The sequence below is a fragment of the Microtus oregoni genome, unplaced genomic scaffold, assembly GCF_018167655.1.
Source record: "Microtus oregoni isolate MIOR12 unplaced genomic scaffold, Mior012 000009F_ref0000495, whole genome shotgun sequence".
In the NCBI taxonomy this organism is placed as follows: Eukaryota; Metazoa; Chordata; class Mammalia; order Rodentia; family Cricetidae; genus Microtus; species Microtus oregoni.
Genome location: NW_024543068.1, coordinates 27,109,280 through 27,134,819, shown reverse-complemented (window position 1 = coordinate 27,134,819; position 25,540 = coordinate 27,109,280). Strand labels below are relative to the sequence as shown.

The 25,540-nt window shown below is 38.2% G+C and overlaps 1 protein-coding gene across 4 annotated transcripts in view; it reads right to left on the bottom strand.

The window, feature by feature from the left end:
• The window catches only part of Sos2 (SOS Ras/Rho guanine nucleotide exchange factor 2), a 101,630-nt gene that overhangs the window by 3,475 nt on the left and 72,615 nt on the right, over nucleotides 1-25,540 (bottom strand). For 3 of the 4 annotated variants that reach the window (XM_041658369.1, XM_041658370.1, XM_041658372.1), the window contains 11 exons: nucleotides 24,955-25,036; nucleotides 23,304-23,426; nucleotides 18,822-18,925; nucleotides 15,882-16,104; nucleotides 12,989-13,108; nucleotides 12,677-12,839; nucleotides 10,801-10,918; nucleotides 8,719-8,891; nucleotides 5,752-5,868; nucleotides 2,676-2,937; nucleotides 1,697-1,738 (listed from right to left, as the gene is read on the bottom strand). In XM_041658369.1, the coding sequence (XP_041514303.1) occupies nucleotides 1,697-1,738; nucleotides 2,676-2,937; nucleotides 5,752-5,868; nucleotides 8,719-8,891; nucleotides 10,801-10,918; nucleotides 12,677-12,839; nucleotides 12,989-13,108; nucleotides 15,882-16,104; nucleotides 18,822-18,925; nucleotides 23,304-23,426; nucleotides 24,955-25,036 (1,527 nt within the window). The remainder of the gene's footprint in view (nucleotides 1-1,696; nucleotides 1,739-2,675; nucleotides 2,938-5,751; nucleotides 5,869-8,718; nucleotides 8,892-10,800; nucleotides 10,919-12,676; nucleotides 12,840-12,988; nucleotides 13,109-15,881; nucleotides 16,105-18,821; nucleotides 18,926-23,303; nucleotides 23,427-24,954; nucleotides 25,037-25,540) is intronic. The other variant, XM_041658371.1, reaches the window with a different exon arrangement.

The window sequence follows — 25,540 nt, the reverse complement described above, 5'->3', positions numbered from 1 at the left end:
AACAAACCACCTGAGAATGTGTGCACACACGTGGTGGTGCACTAGCTTCCAGAAGAATTCCATTCTAAGCAGAAACTATTTCCAATGCAAAGGAGATCTAGGTATCTAGATCTAGGAGATTATGCATAAGCAAGCAATCCTAAATTACAGTTTGTAATATAAATATTACTAATGTACTCCACTATATTTCAAGCAATCACAGTAAGATGTGCACATCTGATGGATTATTTAAAAAATTAAACTATTGCAGCTATAAATAATGAATAAACACCAATATAGCATTGCCAAATCTTTAGAACAATGAAAAATGAGTAAGATGCAAGAGAAATGTACTGATATTTCTCTCTGATTTAGAAAGTTATGGCTTTTACTGGGCTTTGTGTATTTGCACTGAACACTGAGAAACATTTCTAGCCTTGAAGACAGGCTTTTATGATTGTTTTAAAAAGGAGACTTTTTTCTTCACTGCCACATGCAGCAGCTTCACTGTGCACCTGACCTGGAGACTTTTCTCTGGAAAGTCAGCTTGCTCAGGGACCACATGGCAGAGCTAGGGCCAGTGCTATACGTGTGTAGCTAATACACAGAGAAAGGACATTTCCACCATAGAGCAAGAGAAACCTAAATAAGCTTCAATAAAGACAGGAACTGAAGCTTCAGTTAGTGATGGAGCCTATAATGTACTCACTGCCTCAGAGACACCAAGAAGGACACTTTCAGGTTAAAGAGAAAGCATTGCAAAGGTCCAGAGCAGTTTCCTAAGGGGCCTGACTTCATGGAAAACTGCTACGACAGGACCTGGGAGGATTACACAATAGCTGCTGAAGAACAGCACAACGGGGAATGAGCCAATCATTAGCTCCTGGAAACAGGAGACCACAAAGGCAGTGTAATCAAGCACACTACACATGACTTAGCGGTGGCCCAAATATGACACAGACAAGGGAGAGTGTCCCTCTCATTGCCTAATTCTAAAAGTAAGGGTCCCAAAGAGAGAACAACATCATGAATGTGCGTGCCTCCTGAAAATGAGGCAGGAGGACAAGAGACAGGGAACTGCTGTAAGGTCATTTTAAGTGTCTGGTGGCACTATCTGCCTCTGACATTCTTCTCATATATCATTTTGATAAATGTTCAAAAAATATATGCAGCAAAACACTTAGGAGATTACACGTACTCTTCTGTGGTTGGCTAGCTGCAGAGAGGTAACCCACAGACAAGAAGAACTGACAATGGACTTTTCTCTGGGGCAGAATTAGAAGTGGCAGAGGTCAGGTAACTGAGATGGACTTACTCTACATCTCAGGCCAAGAAACATGGTCGGTGTTCTCTGTAGTTACTTAATTTTATTCCTAAGAAGTCTGAAGGTGGGGAGTAATTTGTTAAAGTTCAGATAGTCTCTAAAACACAGGTAAAAATGATTAAAACAAAAATTAATGAAATTTAATGGCACAAAGTTGTAAGTAACTTAGACTGTTTATAAGATTTTCTCAGGTCTGGGGCTGCAGCTCAGTACTGTAGTTGTCCTAGCATCTGTGAAGCCTGGGGAGTGGTGAGGAGGGCAGAGGGAAGGATGAAAGAAAAACATTTCTTTATTCTTTAAATGTTGCTAGCCCCCAAATATGGAAACACATCTCCAGTCAACCAGTTTATGACCGTGACCGTCATTTCCTTGTACCCAGCCTATCTGACTTACTCGATTGCGGCAAGAGGACTGGTGCAAAGATGGTATTGCTGCCTAGTAGAAAGAGAAAAATTCATTTTAAAAGAAAGCTAACATGGATAATCTTCTTTTTAGATGTTTTCATTTAAAAGATGCACAAGTTCATGCCTTTAATCCCAGCACTTGGGACACAGAAACAGGTGGATCTCTGTAAATATAAAGCCAGCCTGGTCTATACAGTGAGCATGAGGTCAGCCTGGTCTACATAGTGAGGACAGCCAGGGCTGTGTACAAAGACCCTGCCATAATACCATCATTCCCAACCAAAAGTAAAATGCACTGTACGAGTTAACACAAGACTCTATCAGCATCTTCTGACATGCCAGTTTGTCACATGGACTTAATACTCGTGCCTGGAACGGTTTCCCTTTTGCAGACTAAGTGAATTCTCTATTATAAACCTTTTTAATTTTTTTTTACAGAATTTATGTCCTTATTTTATCGTCCATTACTCCAAAAAATTTTTGTTAACCAATGAATTAGAAAACCCACAGACAACGCACAATGATGCTTTGTTCCTATATTTAGCACCATTTTTACACTTAGATGCCACTTTTCATATCAACACGGTGTCTTTGTTTTATTTCCTGTCAGTGTGACACACACCCTGACAGAAGCAACTCTGAGGAGAAGGGCTTGTGTTAGTGTACGCTCAGCTACAGTCCACCATCAGGAACAGGGAGCAGTGATCATATGCAGCGTGGGTTCAACTCCCTCTCATGTTTCTCTAGGAGACAGCATACCCCAGCGGAGCCCTGGCAGCTGTGAAATGCGGTATGCAGACACTCCCTCAGGATGATTTCCCAGGTGACTGTCACATCATGGTGACAATTAAAACCAAGCAGCACACACGGGTATTGTGGCTTCTATAGCTCCCAAGTTGGAAAGAAGAAATGACCGACTTAAGACACAAAGTCCTCCTCTTGCCAAGAGGTTTGTGTTAGACACTCACCACAGGAACTATTGAGATCAACGTCTAGAAACACGCTGTGGTCTGAAGAAGCAGACACGGGTGGTGTGGATGGTGTGTTTGGAGAGGTGGGTGCTGACACTGTTGATTCGAGCTCGGTCTCAGCGATCCTACTAAAGCTTATCTTGTATGGTTCTCTTTCCAAAGGCGTTGGGTGACCTCGTAATGTGCCTGAGGTAGAGCCATGCCGGCCTGTGTTAGGCCTGATTCCAGGAGATTTTAAGGAAAAGGTTGATTTCCTAGGCTAAGAGAAGTAAGTACAGTTAAAATAGCACCCCCTTGCATGCCATTGTTTATACTTACAGCTCTCTTGTGGCGCATACTCTTTAAAGGGTGTGATAAAAGCCACAATATTCAAGGGTAGCTCATGGTATTTTTATAGTATTTTCCAGACTTGATTAGATTGTTTATCATGGGCTCCATAAGCAGATCTTTTTTTTCTTTTTAAAGATTTATTTACTTATTATGTATATAGTGTTCTCTCTGTCTGTATGCTTTCTGGCCAGAAGAGGGCACCAGATCTCATTACAGATGGCTCTGAGCCACCATGCGGTTGCTGGGAATTGAACTAAGGACCTCTGGAAGAACAGTCAGTGCTCTTAACCTCTGAGCCATCTCTCCAGCCCAGCAGACCTTTTTAAAACATATTTTTAGAGATAAAATTCTTGAAAATTGTCAAACAACATTTTGCTCCTAAATACTTGATCCTAAATTTCTCTTTCACACCATCTATATGTAAATTTCACAAACATCTATCAGTAACATAATTTATGTGACATAATATGCTATATGTGATTTATTTTTAATTTTTATTTTATATAAATGGGCATTTTGCCTGCATGTATGTATGTATAACATGTACATGCCTGATGCCTGTGGAGGCCAGAAGAAGGCATCAGATTCTCTGAAACTGAAGTTACAGGTAGTTGTGAGCTGCCATGTCGGTGCTGGGAATTGAACTCAGATCCTCTGTATGAGCAAACAGTGGCATTAACTACTGAGTGATCTATCCAGCCCCTAGTGTGCTTCAGTTTTTTAAAAGAAGATAATTTTTCCTTCTGATCTTAAGCTAATGAACAGTCAATCCCTACACCAGAACTTTAATTACTTCAGGAAAGTGTAGTATCACTGTTCCTACTCCAGCTTGCTTGCTTCTGAAACCCTGATAGTGGGAACCTAGTCAGAAAAATTGAGTAAAATCTCAGCTGTGTCAACTACTTACCATGTGGCCCTAAAAAGGCTTTTTTTTTTTAAAAAAAAAAAAACCTTACTGAGCATGAGTTTTTTAAAAAGCATTCATTTCTATCATGTGCACAGGTGCCTGTGTAGTCTGCAGGTGTCGCACAGGTGCCTGTGTAGTCTGCAGGTGTCGCACAGGTGCCTGTGTAGTCTGCAGGTGTCGCACAGGTGCCTGTGTAGTCTGCAGGTGTCTCACACTGCAGCAGGAGAGTGAGAGTCTGAAGGGGCCCAAGGCAGCCCTGAGCCCCAGCGAGGACAGAGGCATCACCTTCCCAGTGCTTTGTCCTGAGCTTTTGAGAACCTTCTGGGTACTCAGTAAATGAAAGAGGGCCTGTGCACAGGGCTGAGGATGCCTGGCTCTCCTTGCACTAAGGGAATCCGATAAGGTTTACAGCGGTTGTTCTCAACCTGTGGGTTGCAACCCCTCGAGGGGGCTCAAAACCCTTTCACAGGGGTCACCTAAGACCATCAGAAAACACAGATATTTACATTATAATTCTTAACAGTAGCAAAATTGCAGTTATGAAGTAGCAATGAAAACAATTTTATGTTTGGGGGTCGCCAGCATCAGGAAGGTTGAGAAACACTGTTCTGATTGCTTTTATTTCCTTCCACACCTTGTTTTACTTTTGCCTACTGAGAATTGGCTTTTTCTACTCTTGCTGTTGTCAATGCAAACCTCTAGAGAATCTGTGAATTGCAGCAGCAAATTCTAGTAAAAGAAAGTACTCTAGTGTAACCACAGGACCGTAATGGCTGGAGCCACAGTCATGCTAAGTGTCATGATATATCTGTTACCCGCTGGCTGGCCTTCCTTCTTTTTTTTCTCCTAAACGGGGTATCGCTGTGTAGCCCCGGCTGTCCTGGAACTCAACCTATAGACCAGCCTGGCCTCGAACTATCAGAGACTGCCTCTGCCTCCTGAGTGCTAGGATTAAAGGTGTGCACCACCGCCATCTGTTGCTTTCCCTGCCTTTTCTTTTTTTTTTTTAAATATTTATTTATTTATTATGGACACACTAACACACTATTCTGTTTGCATATATGTCTGTAGGCCAGAAGAGGACACCAACCCTCATTACAGATGGTTGTGAGCCACCATGTGGTTGCTGGGAATCGAACTCGGGTCCTTTGGAAGAGCACACAATGCTCTTAACCACTGAGCCATCTCTCCAGCCCCTCCCTGCCTTTTCATTATCCCATCCAGTTACTTGCTTTTGGGCCTCACTTTCCTTCTTTTCTTTTTTTGGGGGGGGCTCACTTTCTTTTTTTTTTTTTTTTTTTTTAAATATTTATTTATTTATGATGTATACAATATTCTGTCTGTGTATATGCCTGCAGGCCAGAAGGGGGCACCAGACCCCATTACAGATGGTTGTGAGCCACCATGTGGTTGCCGGGAATTGAACTCAGGACCTTTGGAAGAGCAGGCAATGCTCTTAACCTCTGAGCCATCTCTCCAGCCCGGGGGGGGGGGGCTCACTTTCTTATAACTTTCCTCTAAAATCAGGAGGTTAAAAAATGGATAGATAAGTGACATTAAAAGGAAGGCTTCTTTGCATGTGTGTGGACCTAGTTTCTACATCCAGTACTATTTTATAAAGAAAAAAAAAAAACCAAGTTTCTATCAAAATGGTCTCAAGTATGAGAGGCAAGCACTCATCTGAGTCCCATCCCCACCCTGTATACTAATTTTAGAAATAGAATAGTACTGTAAAGTAAAGCAACAAAGCAACTATTGATTATATAACCATTTTAAGAAAGCGGGTTGTTATTTTAAAAACAGAAAAAAAAATTCTCATAATCATAATGAACTTACAAATCGAGGCGGTTGTTTGCAGTTTCGGGGTTCAATTTCTTGTGATTTGTTGAACAAATAATCTGTAAACTCTTTTTCAGATAAAATTCCCATGGGGTTAAGGTTTTCAAAGAATCTCTAGAATTAAACACATAAATATGTGTATATACTTTGGTCTTACTAAAATAAGATCCTCTTAATGTTAACACTAAAACAAATGAAGACATCACAGTATTTGAGACGTTCCAAAAGATTGCTCATTCTACTCTCTACTTACAATTGAGACTGTACAGTTTCTGAGGATGTCACATCCTAGCCTCATAGTTTATTAATATGAACAGATTCTCGGCTTAGTCATTAGCATCACTTGCTTCTTACGCCCCTTCTCACTGTAACAACCAGATTACCAGCACTCATCTACCAACAGAATTTACAATGGAGATTATGGTTGAAAATTGCAGGAGGATGTTCATAAGCAGGAAAAATGTGGTGATAACTAGACTAAGGCATATTCAAAAGTAATTTTAAAGGTAATTATAGCTTTAAATTTTCCTGTGTTACCCTTTAAGGTGAAAACACTGTTTGTCCAAAAATATTTACTATAAATATATATTCTAAGCTTAAATTTGAGTTTTAAGTAGAAAATTCAGACGATTTAGTAAAATGCCAAAAAAAAAACAGTGTCTGTTTGTGTATGTGTGTGCATGCGAGTGTGTGTGTGCACACATAAGCACAGGTGCCTGTGGATCCCTGGAGCTGAAGTTAAGGAAGATATCAGCTGCTTGGTGTGGGAGCGGGGGACTGACCTCTCATCCTCAGAAAGTACAGTACATACTCTTAAATGCTCAGTCATTGCTGTAGCCTGTAGCTCAGATTTTAAACTACAAAATGATGAAATGATCTGAGTTACACTTGGGCTTGAGATGTGGCTCAAATGGTAATGAAAAAAGAGGAAAAAGAAGCAGATATTTCACTAACCAGAGACTTCATTGCTTTTACTTTAGTACTAGAGTATCTAATGGCCTTTATCATCTGTGTGATGATAAAATAAAATTAACATTGGAATCTAATCATTGGATTTAGATTTAAAAATTTTTGAGACAAGGTCTCAAAACAAACAAACAAAACACCAACCACCAGCCCGACTGCGTTGAACTTGTGATCCTCCTGCCTCAGTCTCCCAAGTGCAAGGATCACAGGCATGTGCCAATATGCCCAGCTGGCTAGCTTTATTTAATTTTATATGGTTAAGAGCACATATAACATCAGACACTGGGTTTTAACTTTAGCAGTAGGTAAAATGAGCCTTAAATTGTCTATATAAAATTCGTCCAATTCTACAAGTGTCAGAAACACTATTGTTTTATTTTTTTTTAATATTTATTTATTTATTTATTATGTATACAATATTCTGTCTGTGTGTATGCCAGAAGAGGGCACCAGACCCCATTACAGATGGTTGTGAGCCACCATGTGGTTGCTGGGAATTGAACTCAGGACCTTTGGAAGAGCAGGCGGTGCTCTTAACCACTGAGCCATCTCTCCAGCCCCCACTATTGTTTTATTGACTCTTGAATTCAAGTTGGCTAAATTAAGATGCTATCAGGCAACAGGTACAGATTTTCCTAACCTTTGCTTTATTTTTCAGTACTACTTAACTTGGCTAACTATGACTTGAAAAGTGAATGGCTACATTATTTATTTATTTAGAGACAGGGTCTTATGTTGCCTAGGCTGCCTATGAATTCCTGACCTCCAGCTACTAACTCTCAAGAGTTAGGATCATGTGCATAAACATCATGCCTCGGTTTATTTAATTTTAAATTTACCTTGACTCAATTCTAAGGAAGGCAGATTTGCTCTGAATGATGGTAAGAAGCCTAGAAACAATCACAGAAACATACTAGCAAATGTTTCTGAGACATGAATGAGAAAAGAGTATTTCAAATGTACTCAACTACAATACATCAGTACATCATTTCTACGGGAAATGCACTGCAGACTCTGAGCTGGGCTTAAAGAAGTTCTGCTTTTTTTGTTTTGTTTTGTTTTTAGAAACAGGGTTTCTCTGTAGCTTTGGAGCCTGTTCTGGAACTAGTTCTTGTAGATCAGGCTGACCTCGAACTCACAGAGATCTGCCTGTCTCTACCTCCCAAGTGCTGGGATTAAAGGTGTGAGCTCCCCAACCAAGTCTGCATTTTTTTAGTTGTCTGCTTCAGTTTAAAGCCTAGTATAATTTTTAATGCCAGGAGTGATTGACAGTTACAAAGTGAATAGTGATTGATAGTCACAAAGTGAATAGTGATTGATAGTTACAATGTAAATAGTGACCGATAGTTACAATGTAAATAGTGACCGATAGTTACAATGTAACTAGCGAATAATTGTTACATGACTAGCGATTGGAACTTACAATCTCAAGTGACTATGATACCATAAAACTCATCTACATAAACATGGTATTATAATTTACTCTCATTTAGAATTAATCCCATATTTTGTGGTATTGTATAATCCATATTAAATATTACTCAAAATGAAACACTGACAGAATGTTAAAAAAAAAAAACCCTTTGATGCATATATACCTACTATTCTCCAAATCCTTCACAGTGATCTTATGATTGTTATATTGACACATGCAGACTATCTAAAATGGCTATCACTGAGCAGCGGTGGGTTTTTATTCCATTGTGTGAATGTTCCATTCCCTTTGTCATTTCTTAGAAGAGCTTCTTGAACCAATGCACAAAGAAGCAACACTCTCAGAAAAAGTACTTGACATAGCGAGTGCTGATGGCGTAGACACTTTTACTTGACATAGGGAGTGCTGACGGTGTAGACACCTATATCCTATATTTATATTGCTAGGCGAAGGTTAACTAACTCCCAACAGCAAATGGAGCATAATACATCACTGTGACATTTCTTAGCAATTACATAGGACTTAACGCCATCTCCCTCAAAGATAAATAAGGAAATATTTACCCTTATTTCTGGTTCCGTCCGTAAGCAGTAAGGCTGGTTCTGATACTGCTGAATTTCTCCGGTAATCTCAGCCACTTTCCTCCTCTTACTGAAATTGATTAGATCTTTCCCTTTCTTCTTTAGAAAATCATTGTTCCCTTCTTCAGTCTTCAGAATATTTGTTAAATATATTCCTAGTTAAAAAACAATTAAAGTTATTTTATGACTTGTCTCATTTAATCAGTCATTTGGGAAACTGAAAGACACAGAACTCAGCAGTTCCACTTCTGAAGAGGCAAAAAGGCAAAACTCCCAGACCCAGAAGTGACTCTCTATTAATCTGTAACACAGAGCTTAAAGAAGAAGAAAAGAATGCCATGCTTTACTAAAATTAAAGGTTTCTGTTCTAAAAAATGGCAGACGAAGCATATCCCAACCCTGTGGGTTAAAACTTAGTCTAATCAAATATTTTAATATTTGATTAAAAAATATTTAATATCAATGCTCTTTAAGTGACTATCAACAAAATAAGCAATTTTGTTTAAGAACAGTAGAACAAACTGCTTCTTGGAGCCTATCACTTATACAGTAAAAAAAGGTTCTAATCCCTTTTTATGCATAATTACTACTCATTTAAATTAGTGGTTCTTAGCTAAAGGCAATTTTGTCCTGCAGGAAATAGTTGGGAATATGTTTAAATATTTCTGGTAATTGTAAGTTTGGAGTACTACTGTTCTCTAGTAAACAGGAGCTGCTTAACACCCTACAATGTAACTGATAACCCTTCACAACAATGTATTTCTCTTAACTTCAATCAATAGTGCTACAGTTAAAAGCCTTTGATTTAAATAAATCATCTAACTCCAACAGTGAAGTCAGCCACATGCCACATAATTATGCTTAAACCATGGACAATATATACAATAATGGTACCATAAAATTACAATAAAGGGCTGGAGTGCAGATCGTAAGTATAGTATGTTTAATGACCAGATTCCCCACTCCCCAAATAAAAGGAAGCTGAAGAAATTGTTGCAGTTGCTGTAATCTTACAGCACAATGCATGACTCGGGTGTTTCTGGCGACTCTGGTATAAACAGACTGCTGCTGACCCAGCACATAAACCTACAGCACTATAACTATGCCAGGTGGATAATATTCTGTAATCATAACAAATGGTTAGGTCATTGACTTATGCATTACTATGCTAGAGTTTCATCATTATTTTGAGTGTAATTTTACTTATAAAAAAAGTTTACTGTAAAACAGTGTGCTGTGTTATGCTGGCATCAGTCTCACATTAAAGGCACGGCACAATGGGACCTATTCGGGAGGCTGAGGCAGAACCGTTTAAGTCCAGGAATATGAGACTAACCTGACATCCAGAACAAACAACAACAAAGGAAACAACGCCAAAGAGGTCATATCAAATGACTGGCTTGTACACTGAGGTGTGTGTAAGTGTACTCTATGATAGTTTCACAAAACCTGCCCAATGATGCTTTTCTCAGAATGTGTATTTACAGCTACACATTATAGTTATATAATTATATTTAAGAAAAGTTCACATTATGAAGCTCTGACCAATGTAATTTATATTAGTTATGTTGTAATTCTGTGTTAAAAAGTTTTTTTATAGGCAGTGGTGGCACACACCTTTAATCCCAACACTTGGGAAACAAAGACAAGTGGATTTCTGTGAGTTTGAGCCCAGCCTGGTCTACAGGACAGGCTCCAAAGCTACAGAGAATCCCTGTTTTGAACCCCCCAAAAGTTTTTTTTTTTAAAATAAAGACTCTGTAAAAGCACTTTTACAATAATTACAGAAAACACTGCAGATGTGACACAAACAAGAACAGCAGCTGCACCTGACAAGTCTTCACAGGCTGTGCGAAGAAGTACAGGAAAACTGTAACAACTTTAAAAAGCAATTATTTTGATTTTCATTATTCAGACAAGGAAATGGAGATTTTTGTCTTTTATTTACCAATACAGATAAATAATAAATTCATATGTATGAAGACAACCTATCTAGAAAGACCCCATCCCTCTGGTTACAACACATTCATCTTTAAGATACAGTATCTATATTTAGTAACTTACCAAAAAAAGGCACGCATGGTGGATTGATTGACTTCAGTTTTACTAAGTATTTTTTGAAGTGGTCCTGACTCAATTCCACAGCATCATCTAGAATTCTCCTTTTCCTTTCTTGCAATGCCTTTAAAACATGTACACTGAATATAATTCTTGCATATAATTCAATCATATATAAAGATCCTCAAGAATTTAGGATTGATAAAATTTTGCATACTTAAAATGATTTTTTAAATTGTGAGTCTTATTCCTTTGGAAATTGCTAAAACATATAATCCTGTTTTATCTGTAGAGTTTGTGTTCTTTCTACTATAAATTAGAAGATTAAGGAATAGTGAGTTCTCCTCAGGCCTTATTTGCTACGCTTCCATCCTCCAGGCACACACTGCAGGGACAGAAAGGAGGATGACCCTTCAGGACTAAATGTGCTCAGACCCCAAGATGTTGGAGATGCCAGAGTCGTGGGATTCCTGCCGAGGAGAGCTGCTGATAGCGGGTGATACCAGCCCAAGAGAAAGTGTGTTGCAGTCAACAGAATTGAAAGGAGCTGAAGATGTGAAGAACATTTTGATATCAGACACAGGGAGCTGCAGAATTTGGAGTTTGCCCAACCGGTTTTTTGTCTTGCTTTTGTTCAGTATTTCCTCACTATGCTCCCTTTCCTGCATTTTGGGATGGTAATGTATATCCGGTGCCATTATATGTTGAAAGAATGTAATCTGCTTTTTGATTTTGATTTTGTAGGAGATTATAGTTAAAGACTGCATGAATATCAGATGAGATTTTGAACTTTAGACTCAAAATAAGTTTGAGACTGTTAGAGACTATGGGAACTTTTGAAGTTGGAATGAATGATTTTTTTTTTTTAAATTATGAGATTGGGTACAAGCCTTTGGGGGCCAGGGAGTGGAAAGTGGTTTGAAAGACAATGGCCCTCAAAGTGAGTGGTACTAGTAGGAGGTGTGGCCCTGGAGTAGGTGTGGTCTTGTTGGAAGAAGTGTGTCGCTGTGGGAGTGAGTTATGAGGTCCCATACATATTCAAGCCACAGCCAGTGTTTCAGTGCACTTCCTTTGGATCAAGATGCAAAGACTCTCAGTCCCAGCACCATGTCTGCCTGCAAGCTGTCTTGCTTCCTGCCATGCTGATAATGGACTGTACCCCAGAACTAGAAGCAAGGAAATACCAAAAGTCTGAAGATGACCCAGGACTTCTACAAACTGATTCTACAGAAAGAATCAGGGCTTCACAGAGACATGTGAATGAATGAATGAATGAATGAACAGTTCATGATAAATTATATATCCAAATGAAAATCAGAAATAACTTAGTTTTTTCCAAACAGAATGACAGACTAAATTATAATTCATCCACAAGAATAACTATTTAGTCACTAAAAAACCCCTTGTTTTGAGAAACAAACTAATAAACAGAACATTTACAAAAATAAGACGCATGTCATAAATTTGTACATAGAATATGATGTTCATTTTTAAATTAAAAGACACAAAATATCCATATACTTCAGTACCTCCCAAACTTTCTTTAAAAATTAAAGATTACTTCATAATTTAAAATAAAACAATTTTAGGTTTCAGAAAGGTTTATCTATTTTTTGACTATACATTAAAAGTAACTAAGAAGTATTTGCATAGTGAATATACACTTAAATTTTTTTTGTCATTTATGAGACTACCAATGTGCCACCGAAAAAAGTCCATACTTGTCAGTATATGCTGATACATACTTTAATAATTCTACCTCTCTAGTTAAGGGGAAAGGGCAGATTTTTAAAAATATTTGCTTAAAAATAGATAGAAGTATTCTCTTACATTAATTTTACCTGCCTTCCCCAAAAGATAAAACATTCAAGTTAAAACTTACCTCAAACGTGTGGTCTAGCCTGTATACTGATACCGAGTTGACCGCACTGACTATTTCCAACACGCCATTGAAATTATTCAAATCTTGGAAGACCTGCAGGATTTCTATTACTCTGCTGAGCACCGCCACCCGCTCCTCAAAGTTTTCCGCTTCCACAATGCATCTAACAACAACAAAAGATTCGTGCCTTAGAAAAATTTTCACCTCAGCTGGAAAACAAGAAACTTCTTTGTAAAGCCAGAGTTTTAGCTTAAATATGACTTAACATTATGACTACTAAGGTATAATAAAACAGAGTAAATAAAAACTTACTTTTCAAACCAGAGAGTGAGGTTTGTTGTATGGCGAATCATTTTTAATAAATTTGGAGAGTTTATTTCTTTATCTTCTTTGGTCCAGACACTCCCTACAAGTTCAGACGGTTGGACTTTCCTGTAAAACATCAAAAATCAACACAACTCACCCCACGAAAGACTAGCGCTAGGTTATCTAAATGCTTCCACAGCATAAACTGAGAAACGTATGTGCAGGTCAAGTCACTAGACACAAACAGTCATAAACACGAACAAATGCTTTATCACTTGGGGTGAGGAGGGGTCCTAAACCTACAATAAAATCCCAATAAAATACCTGTCAAACTAATAGAAGTCTGATGATAGCACCAAAGGTGAGGTAGAAAGCAGGAAGCCTCCAGTGCTGGTACGGAAGTGAAGATGGTTCACCAACCACTCGACAACTTGGTAATATCTCACAGCACTGAAGACACACACACTGAAGACACACACACTGAAGACACACACACTGAAGACACACACACTGAAGACACACACACTGAGAAAGCAACTCAGCCTCTAGGATAAACTTACACAGTAGTGGGAACGCATTTACAAGAATGCTCAGTGACATTGTTTATAAAAGTGAAAAACCCCAAGCTGCCTAGAAGCTAACTATCAAGAACTAGAGAAACCAGAGAACAGCCATAATGAAATATTACACAGTGGCTAAAGAAAGTAAATTGAACTCAACATCAACTTGAACAAATATCAAAAATAATCTAAATAAAAAAACTTGGCACAGAGTGGTATTATAAATATATGTGGCTTTAAGATATGCAAGATAATGCTACGTATAACTTAGGGCTATACACAGAGACACCTAAACTATAAAGACAAACAGGGAGAATAAATATCAAGTCCTAGGTAATATTTTGGAAGGAAAGGAGAATAGTGTAATTAGGGAAAATTGTAAGAATTTCAATCTTGGGGGCTGGAGAGATGGCTCAGAGGTTAAGAGCATTGCCTGCTCTTCCAAAGGTCCTGAGTTCAATTCCCAGCAACCACATGGTGGCTCACAACAATCTGTAATAAGGTCTGGTGCCCTCTTCTGGCCAGCAGGCATACACACAGACAGAATATTGTATACATAATAAATAAATAAATAAATAAATATTAAAAAAGAATTTCAATCTTATCTAAAATAATAATTTTATTGTCCATGAACATTCATTATTATCTATATTTGGAATGCTTGAAATAACTAATAAAAACCAGAAGAGAATACATAACCATTAATGAGTCAGGACTGTATAATTTAAAAACTGGCCAATGTCATTGCCATCAATGTCCTCTAGTTTTCAATATTTAAAAACTTTTTGGTCAGTAGACTTGAAGATAAATGGGTACTTGCTAACAGTTTTTGGAGTGTATTTATTGCTCTCTTGAGACACTTGAGACAAGGACTCATGTAGTCAAGGATAGCCTTGGATTCTTCTCTGTATTAGAACAAAGCCTTGAACTTTTGCCTTTTCTCCTTCCAGTTTTCCAAGTGCTGGGATTGTAGGCATCTGCTAACATATCTGGCTTTTTCAGAATAACTTTGCTTACTTAGAACTTTATTCACTAGAAATCTACCCACAGTATCGATGTCTGTATGTTACCTTTCCTCTATCAGACAAACCACAGAACACTTAGCATTTCTATTCCACAAAATATCCACTTGCATGTCTACAAGGAGTTACATACTTTAAAACAATGATATCCATATCATTTTAAAAACTGATCTCACACTCAATCATGAGGAAAAATTTTATTCAGTACTATTTGCTTTGCTGCCTAAAGTAACAAGTTTATACTTACCTGCCACAAAACACAATACAAAACTATTTAGAACACTAATCGAATTCCACATTACTTAAAATACAGCACGGTATTCTTAGTCAGATGTTTATAAACATCTGGTGGCAGGTTAGAGGTAAGATTCTGAATGGTACAAACAGAGCAAAGCACAGACACCAGTTCTAATGAAGACAGTTTATCTCTGGCTCTGTCCTACAGTCTCCAGAGTAGTGACATTGATAGCCTTGCTTTCCCAGTGCAATCCATTGAAAAAAAAAAAGGCTGTTAAAAGCATGGGCTCAAGTTACAGACACTTGTGAGTCACCATGTGGGTGCTGGGAATTGAACCCTGGTCCTCTGGAAAAACAGCCCATGCTTTTAACAGAATAACTTCTCTAGAATTTTTGTATTGTTTACTCTATTTTTTCAGACAAGGCTTCATGTAGCTCAGGCTGGCCCTAAACTTGCTCTATGCTAAAGCTGGCTTTGAACTCCAGATCCTCCTGCTGTCTATCTCCTGACTGCTGGGCTGACAGGCTTATACCACCACACCCATCTGGATACAAATGAGGGGCTTCTGGATCCAGAAGGTTATGACATGAGCATGGTAGGGGCTTATTTTTCAGCAGGGAGCAGTCCCTACACAGTCTACGGCAGTCGCTGAAGCCTGGGTTGGACAGAAAGGCTTGCGTCACAACACACCATCCATTCACACTGGTCAGCCAACAACCTCACATCCACACGGACTGATCGCGCTGTCTCGGACTACAGCAATCTAGGGCACATCAGGAGTGGGGCTGCCTTGGAAGCAGTCATCACCTTGTCATTAGGGACTGCAACCTCTAATCGAGGCTTAGTCAGTACTACATTGTAAAAGCCTGTCTCAAAACAAAAACAGAAGTCTTTTTTTTTTTTTTTTTTACAATGTGTGTGGTGGGGTGACACAAAGACAACTTGGAGGGGCCAGTTTTCTCCTCTCATTCTTCTGGCCCATTCTTAAATACTCACGTATAAGTAGCAAAATATTCTGAAAACAGGTAAGACGCACACCCGAAGTTCTTGAAATAAAGCAAGAAATTAACATTACCTACCTGTACAGATCAGACTCCAAAAGCGTCAACTGCCGTGCAATTTCTATTGGATGAAGTGTCATAAGGTCAAATGTCTCAAACTGGCCTGGTCTACTTATATGCCATTCGATTGGTGGAGGTGGACTTTCAAAGGTAATATTATGGCTTATTCCATTTGCCTGAGCTTGCTTTTTCCTCTTGATGATTTTAGCAATGGACTCTACCCATTTCTTCATAGCCTTCCCTGGGGAAACAAGAGAAGCGCCCTTGACTTGACCACCGGGCTACAACACCGACAAGACGTCACCACTCCACTCGTTTTCAAGCATGTGATCGTAGACACTTCACAGTAATCACAGTACCACTGCTACATAGAAAAACTGGTCCCAAACCTTTCTTCAGACAGACTCCCACTGTGTAGTCTAAACAGAGCCCTCGGACTCTCAACCCCTGGGCTTCCATTTCCTAAACACCGATATTGCCACCACACCCAGCAAAGCAATACCTGGATATCTTCAAATATTTTGCTAGTATTCAAATTTAACTTTCAAATATTTTCTTTTTCTTTCTTTTTTTTTTTTTTTTTTGGATTTTCGAGACAGGGTTTCTCTGAAGTTTTCAGTGCCTATCCTGAAACTAGCTCTTGTAGACCAGGCTGGCCTCGAACTCATGTAGATCCGCCTGCCTCTGCCTCCTGGGCAGTGCTGGGATTAAAGGCATGCACCACCACCCAGCTCAAATGTTTTCATATAGTTGACTTGTTTTTAAAACGACATAAGGGGCTGGAGATAAGGCTCAATGGTTAAGAGCACCAGCTGACCTTCCAGTGGCCGAGCTCAGTACCAAGCACCTACAACAGGCTGTAACTGCAGTTCTAGGGGATCCAATGCCCTCTTCTTGCCTCCATGGTACACATACATTTACGTAGGCAAAACATCCATGCACATAAATAAATAAAATTTAAATTTAAAAAGGATACAAACATGACATTTAGTCAATATATAATTTTCCTTAATATACAGGTTCCCCTTTTATCATTCAAAATGCTTACAATTTATTTGCTGAAGAAACTAAATTATTTATCCTGTGCCATTTGTTCTATGGGATTTTTCCAAGTTTGTATTTTTGCAATTTCATACCTATGGCATCATTTGCCATGTTTATCTAACCAGAGATATAGACACTAATCTAATTCCAATGAAAGGTGTCTGCTTTTTTCTCTTTTTGAGATGTTTACTAATTCTAAATCACTAATCCATTTAAAAATTTTTAATATGAGTGTGTGTGTGTGTCTGTGTGTATGTGCAGGTGCCCTTGGAGACAAGAGGATGTCTGCTTCCCCTTGAGCAGGTTCCAGGCAGTTATGAGCCGTCTGCGAGGTCCTTTGCAAGAGCAATGAGCACTCTCAGTCACTGAGCCGTCACTCTGTCCTCTGGAACTATTACTTTATTAGCACTGTAGAAGGTGATATAGCATTGTGTCTTCAATTAGTAGGCAAACTACTTCTATTAAAAAATCAAGTTTCCCTCATGAAAAATTTGGTTATTTTGAGGTATAATTTGTACAGGAAAGAATGTATGACATTTACACACACATACTCTCTTTAAATAAATAAATCTAACATACATTTTAAGTTTAGATTATGCACAATTTACTGTTTCCATTAATAGCTTCGATATACTTTATCCCCAGCAAGCAGAAGGTGAAAGAGGAACAAGAGTCCGAATCACCCTTCCCTACATTAATGGGTTCAAATCCCGCCTGGGATCCACAAGACCTTTCTCAAAAATATAAAATGAAGGGCTGGAGAGATGGCTGAGCAGTTAGGAGCACTGGCTGCTCTTGCACAATAAAACTATCTTTGCTATCTCACAGTTGGACAAAGGAATACATTCTCTATTTTAAATAAAATTTCCCTTAAAGAACAGGCAAGCTCTTAGCTTCCTAGCTGCTATGAGGTGAACAGCTTCATTATTACAGCCTCTGCCTCAAATCACAACCCCAAACAAGGGAGCCAGCCAAGCACAGACGGAAGCCTTTGAAGCTGTGAGTGAAAACATTTGCTTCCTGCTTTTTTGAAAAGAACAACAAACAGGACATGGAGAAAGTTAGGCTTGCTGTGTTATTTTTCGGCAATGCCGTATACTGTTAGTTAAAACAAATTTGTGCTTTATTTAATAATGCACATTTTGGTAACTTTTATATGCTTAAATATCAAGTCCCAGAGTTTCATATTGTAGGTTGTAATCCCGAAACTTCAAGTAGGAAACACTTATCTTTCCGGTGCAGAGGGATTTCCTGAAATACTTTTCCAGAAATAAATACTATTTTTCAAAGTTAATGGTCCAAATTAAAGAACAAGATTAAGAAGAATACGAGGAAAATTTAATCATATTTTATTTAGTTGAAGGGATGGAACCTTGAGGTGACATAAAATGTTCGATTATTTAAGATAATTTTTTATGAGTATGAGAGGGAGAGAGAGAGAGAGAGAGAGAGAGAGAGAGAGAGAGAATACACCATGAGTGTTCAGACAGCCTGGAGTTGGAGTTTAGGCAACCATTAGCAGCATGATGGGGTGATGGGGACAGCACTTGAGTCTTCTGAAACAGCAGCAAGTTAGCTCCTAAATATACTAAATTTACTTTAAAGGTCTTTGACTTCTCTACAAGAAGTATCCTCAAAATGTTGCAAAGGCAGCCGAGGAGATTGCTGTGTGGTAGAGCACTGGCCTAGAGTCCAGCAGGGCTTGTGCTCCATCTCCAGCACTGATAGGACAAAACCAGAAGACAACAGACACTTGAGAAGACAAGGTTCTATGACTTCAGATGACGCTAAAAACATCACATTTTCCAGAGGAGACAGCAGGATGATGTCAGTTTTCTAAACGTGATAAGTAGTTTATTTCTACAGTACACTCATGTATGACACAAGATTCAATTAAGCCTTTCAATAATATACCTCTTACACTTGAAATGAAGGATTCTAGTCTTTCAAGCAATTCCAGGTCTCTTTCAAAGTCATAAAAATGATGTTCAACCCAGTGGCGAAAGACATTTAAGATCCTGATAAAATGGAAAGAAACATTTAGTGAAACTAAGTGCTCAATTAAGCTTCTTTCATTTCTCTATTATGAAGTGAATTCCATATGCAAAGACATACAACACTTAAACCTCTAATATATACTCAATATTCAAAAATATAAGAAAGGCCTATTTTCAGACTGTGCAGTAAACTGATACTTTAAAGATGCTGTAAAGTATAAAACCTCATTTCTGTGCTTTATTACCGATTCCTATTAAGAAAAAGAACATTTTCTTTATTCATATATAAAAGAATCATGCTCCATAGTACAAAATACATTTTTAAGTTCTTAAATAGAAAAAGCGTGTGTGTGTATGAGAGAAGTCAACATCATGTGTCTTCTTCAATCACTCCTTTACGTCATCATCATTATTGCTGTCATCATCACCATCATCATCAGAGACAGGCTCTCTCACTGGACCTGGAGCTCACCAATAAGTTAAGTTGGCTGGCCGGCATGTTTCCAGGCCCCTCCTGTCCCCACCCCCTTCAGGGCTAGGATTGCAGGCTCACACGATCATACTCAGATCTTAACCTGGGTGCTGGAGATTGGACTCAGGCCCTCATGTTTGCATGGCAAGCACTTTGCGGACTTAACCCTTTCCCAGGTCCCTGAAAATCATTTTTGAAATATAAGTTTTGATGCATTTTCACATAGAATGGAAAACTTATCACTTACTATGTTTGATTCTAAATTCAACCACTATCATTTCTTTGTAAGCTACAAATAAAGTCTGTAACCTTGTTGTTTATTTCCAAAGACAAAAATACTACTTTGGAGAGAACATTTGTTTTGTAATATCACAATATGGTTACTTCTGATATTGCAAGTATACAGATTTAATCCTCTATACAGATGCAATTTTCCACTCACTACCACAGATATACTGTAATATAAACTAATTGCATTAGCAATTTTATTTCATTACTTCAAAAAATTATCATCTGCAGTTAGACCCTTTTCTTCCCTCACAGCAGGGTGAGCAAATCCAGCTACTCTCAGTGTGTGTCATGCTGTTTGTATGCAACAACTTCACATTACTGAGGGCTGGTCAGTGCAGCAGCTCAGGGCTGCATCAAGAGATCACAGAACTGCTGGCTTCTAGCTTATGCTTACATCAATTCAAGCAGCTCTGTTTCCTTCAACAGCAACACAGTTCTAAAGTTGTTAGATGAAAGAAGAACGTCTCACCATCTGATTTTATCAAAACTAAACATTTCAGCTTATCAAAACATCAGTATAAAAACTAATGGGCTAGCCATTAAGTGGAAGAAAATATTTAATATTTACAAAATATTTTTTCCTGACAAAATATAGTAGAGACTGCAACCTTCTCAGTTCACTCCATACGTCCATTAAAAAAATAAAAGATTGACAACTTAGTAAAACAGACAAGATGTCCTGAACAGATTCTATACTACGAGTATGAATAATCAGAAAGAAGCAACAGTTCTTATAATGAATCGCGAAGGGCAACAAAGCACAGTGGGAAACTATATACTCAGAAATACAGTTGAGGCATAAAACAGGGCCTCCACAAACACAGGTGGGGGTATGGACACTGGAACTCACAACAATCTCCCTATGTCGGAAAAGTTCTGACAGTTTCTTTTATAGCTGAACATATACCTAAACTTTCCATCTAGTCATTCTGAGCCACTGGTTTGCACCGAGTCAAAGAGTTACAATTGACAATAAGGTCATATCAATAAATTTTAAAACTACTGATAGAAACAACATGGATCAATCTCAAAAGTATTTTAATTAAGAGGACTGAAATGAAAATAATAAAGACCTACTTAAATGTAATTAAAAGATAAAACTAGTTTATGGAGGGGAAATCAGAATAGTGCCTTTGGGCATGGACACAGCTCTATGAGAAGGGCACAGAGCATCTTTCTGAGGTGCGGTAAAAATATGCCCGCATCTTGCTTGACTTGGTGGCACACGTCTTTAATCCCAGCACTGGGGAGGCAGGCAGATCTCTCTGAGTTTGAGGCCAGCGTGGTCTGGTCTACAGAGTGAGTTCAAGCACAGCCAGGACTGTTACACAGAGAAACCCATCTCAAAAAACCAAAAAAAAAAAAAAAAAACAAACACAAAAATGTTGAAAAACCACCTTTCATTTTACCAAATCCTCAGTGCTCACAGAACAGGCTCAGCAGCTGATGTATGTCAGGCCTCTTGACTCATACACTTGATCCCACTCCACTCTCTCTTTGTCCTCTGACACCAATTCCAATGGCTATTTCTTCTGCACATCAGTCTCAAGTCTGCCTTTGTACAACTTCCCATTTTCCTCAGTATGTACAACCATGTTTCTGTGGAGCTAAATCCTACACATTCTTCCAGGGAAATCTTAAATTTTACCTTAAGATGTCTTCCTTAACTACTCCAATCTAATCTCTACTATTTCTGAATATTTACTCTACTTAGATTGGACCAAGGCCTTAAGCATGTTAGGCAAGTACTCTACCACTACACAATTGTCCCCAGCCATGTCTTTATGCTTTGAGAAGGAGTCTTATTTAATTGCTTAGAATGGTCTTGAACTTGCTCTGTAGCCCAGACCAACCTTGATCTCCCTGACTCAGCTTTCTGAGCACCTGGGATTCCAGGCCTGTGATATCTGGCCCTGCTACTCCTGAAATTATCATAAAGGTGTGTGTTTTGTAAGCCACTGAAACATCCTAAGTAGAGTAACATATAACTTCCATATTGCCCTTTTTCCCAGTAGAATTACAGTATTGTGGTACCATAAGATTATAGCAGTCAGTTATTTTTATACTTGTAATATGGTATAAATATAAAGCTAAAACACAGAAAATCAACATGACTAAGTCTAAGATCATTTTCTTCCTCCAAATAGCAATTTAATAAATGCCTGCGTCATAGAAGGAGACTTAATTTCTCTGTAGATCAGACCAAATGTATTACAGCTCTTAGAGAAAATTTTCTCTAAGAAAAATAATTTTCTTCCTCCAAATAGCAATTTCATAAATGTATGCTCATATAAGGAGACTTAATTTGACTATAGATTAGACCAAATGTATTACAGCTCTTAGAGAAAATTTAATGGTTTTTTTTTTTTTTTTTTTTTTTTTGGTTTTTCGAGACAGGGTTTCTCTGTGGCTTTGGAGCCTGTCCTGGAACTAGCTCTGTAGACCAGGCTGGTCTCGAAGACTTCTCTGTTTTTGATTGGTAAATAAGTTCAACTTCTATAAGGAAAGCCATGTTCGGATCAGACAGCCATTGGCATTGCCATTACCTGAGACTGCATTTATTTGTGGCAATTACTGTGGAAAACAAATAATTAACAAACTCAGTTCTGAAGCTGCAACCTACTGATCAACAGCAACCAAGGACATGGTGGTCACAGAGAAAGGGTCTTCTATCTGTACAATAATAGGTTTGCAATGGAGACAAGTAGTTATTTTGGTTCTCATTTGGGTTGTTGGGACTAGTCAAATGAATTTCAAATTTTCAATGCTTAGTAGAAAAAAAATATGCTGGCTAAGGAAGTCAGGAGTGGATTTTAACCCTATCTTGCCACTCTCTTTATAAAATCTATTTCAAATTACTTATCTTGCTCAGTTTTAATATTCTTATATATGAAGTATGCATAAAATTATATACATCCCTAGCACTACAAAAAATGATGTTGCAAGGATAATATAGAAAAGATAAAGCACTAATGGGTAATGGCTGGCATACAGTAAGTACCTAGCAACATATAGCAAATAAACATTCACTTCTACAAGGATCCCTTAGAGTGTCTAATGTCTATATATTTTGAAGAGGGAAGGAGTTACAGTTGTGAAAGCATACACAATCACTACACTAGCATAGTGGGATGTGGAAGAAAAAACTGGGGAAAAAGGTTTATGTGGCTACCTACAGCCCCAACAGATTCTTCTGTCGTGAAAACACTGGAGAAGCCCTGGGAAAGTTAGTTAGCTACACTAGCTTGTCTCAATAAATAAAGCAGATAGCAACCAAGAAAGACACACTGGATGTTGACGTTGGGGCTCTGTATGCACATGAACCTGTATACATATGTGCCATACCATGTGAACATGCATACACACATGCGTGCACACCACAGTACAGACAAAAAATAAAGAGCAAACAGACATCTCAGTGTATAAACACAGTCTGTCAAGGACATACACATGATATAAACAGTGCAATATATTTAATTAATTAAACTACATTGGGTTATTTAAAAATTACCTTTAAAGAGAAAGAGGGAAACTTGGCTGAAATAAGTTAAAGACAGAGGATTTGAACTAAGAGCTAAGAATTTCTGTATGGACTATAAAATAAAGTATTTTAAAGCTGTAATATTCGGGTCAAACCTGAGTTGCACAGGTTGGACGTATTCCTTGCGAAATCTTTTCAGATCTGCACTGATGGGTTGCTCGCCTTTCTCTAGTGCCAATTTGTCTGCCTCAGTAGGTTCTGGTTCCGGAATTTCAAACCTGAGAATAAAATCAAGAGAAGAAAAATGTGTTCATATATAAATGAGAGAGACTTTGGCTACATCAGGAAGAGGTTTTGGCTAAGCGATCCTTCTTCCATCTTCACATAGGAAGCAGTTACTGCGTCACCCACCCTGAGGGAAGCCCGCACATAAGAAATCTTCCGCTGTTTAGTACCAAAGTTTGTATTCCTTTTTTAAGAATTTATTTTTATTATTACTATTTGTACATACCTCTATATGTGTTCATAACTGTGTGCATGAGGGAGTGTGTGTGTATGTATAGGTGCCCATGGAGACCAGAGCCATTGGAGTTGGAGTTATAGGCCATGTGGGTGCTGGGAACCAAACAAGGATTCTCAGGAAAAGCAGCTACTGCTCTTAACCTCTGAGCCATCTTTCTAGTCCCTGTATTCTTATTCTTATTTTTAAAAGTTTTATAGGTAGCACTGATAAGCACAGAAAAGGTCAACATTTTATATTTTTAACTACAAAAGCATTTAAAATGCTACTTAAAAATACAGTAAAAATTTCAGCCTAAATCTTAATATTTAGATACTAGCAATGTAGGAACTGTTGTTTTTAGGCTCAATAATACATGATTTTTATTTTTTTTTTATTTTTTATTTTTTTAAATATTTTTTATTTATTTGTTATGTATACAATATTCTGTCTGTGTGTATGTCTGCAGGTCAGAAGAGGGCACCAGACCCCATTACAGAGCCACCATGTGGTTGCCGGGAATTGAACTCAGGACCTTTGGAAGAGCAGGCAATGCTCTTAACCTCTGAGCCATCTCTCCAGCCCCCAATACATGATTTTTAAAAATAATAAGCATTATCTTTTAGAGATACATATAGAAATATTTAGATAAAATCTTGGTCTAGAATCTACTTCAAAATAATCCTGGGGGTAAGATAGCTAAATCTGTAGAAAATAACGAGATATGTCAATGATTACTGAAGTTAAATGGATAAAAGGGCTTATAGTCTTCTATTTAACCTTGTATATATATATTTATTTTATAACAAGTCTATTGCAAAAGAAAAAGGTAAATAAACATCTGTAAGAAACAAAATTAACTTTACTGAAATACAATTTTCACTACTGAAGCTTGTTTTTTCTGTTTCCCACTTAAAACCCCATTGCATGCTGGAGCGCGCCCTCACTGGCAGAGGCTCAGGAAGCCTGTTGAAGAGAACAGCAGTGTTGCTGTAACACAAGCGAGCTGCGTTCAGGAACTACTGAGTATTAGTAGGACCTCTGCAAAGTACAAAAACGTTAACATAGCCGGGGCGGTGGTGGCACACGCCTTTAATCCCAGCATCCCAGCACTCGGGAGGCAGAGGCAGGCGGATCTCCGTGAGTTCAAGACCAGCCTGGTTTACTAGAGCTAGTTTCAGGACAGGCTCCAAAACCACAGAGAAACCCTGTTTCGAAAAACCAAAAAAAAAAAAAAAAAAAAAAAACAAAAACAAAAAAAAACAAAAAACAAAAACGTTAACATGTGTGAGAGATGTCTTTCTTACCGTTCTATCAGCAAGCTTAGCAATTCCTGTGGTTTACAAAATGAACGATATGTAGTAAGAAAAGTACGAACGAAATTGGGATCTGAAAAACCAGAGCAAAGAATAGATTTCATGTTTAATTTATCCACTTTAATTAACTCTAAGTACCACATTTTCCTTTCTTTCCTTTTTGTTTCCACTTTGGAGCCTCCCAGTGTAGCTTTTTTCCTGACAGATGCAACATTTCTCTCTCTCGCCTTCCCTCCTTCCTTCCTCCCTATAAAGACAAGGTTTCGTGTAGCTCAGGCTGCCTTCAGAAACTGCTGTGTAGCCACGGATGACCTTGAATGCCTTCTCTTTTTGTCTCCACTCCACTTCCCAAATGACTGGCCTAAACCATTTCTTGATAAATGAGAAGAAGAACTGCTTCCAATTTTAATTTTACAAATAAACATTTTATGAGCACTTATTAATCACTGAAATTAATGACACATTTTAGAAACATTTAATGAATTATTTAGTCCTTTTGATTTTTCATTAATTATTTGGGAAGGCACTCCACTCCCATGCATCAACTCTGTTATTTTTTTCCTGTCTCGGGTCCCAG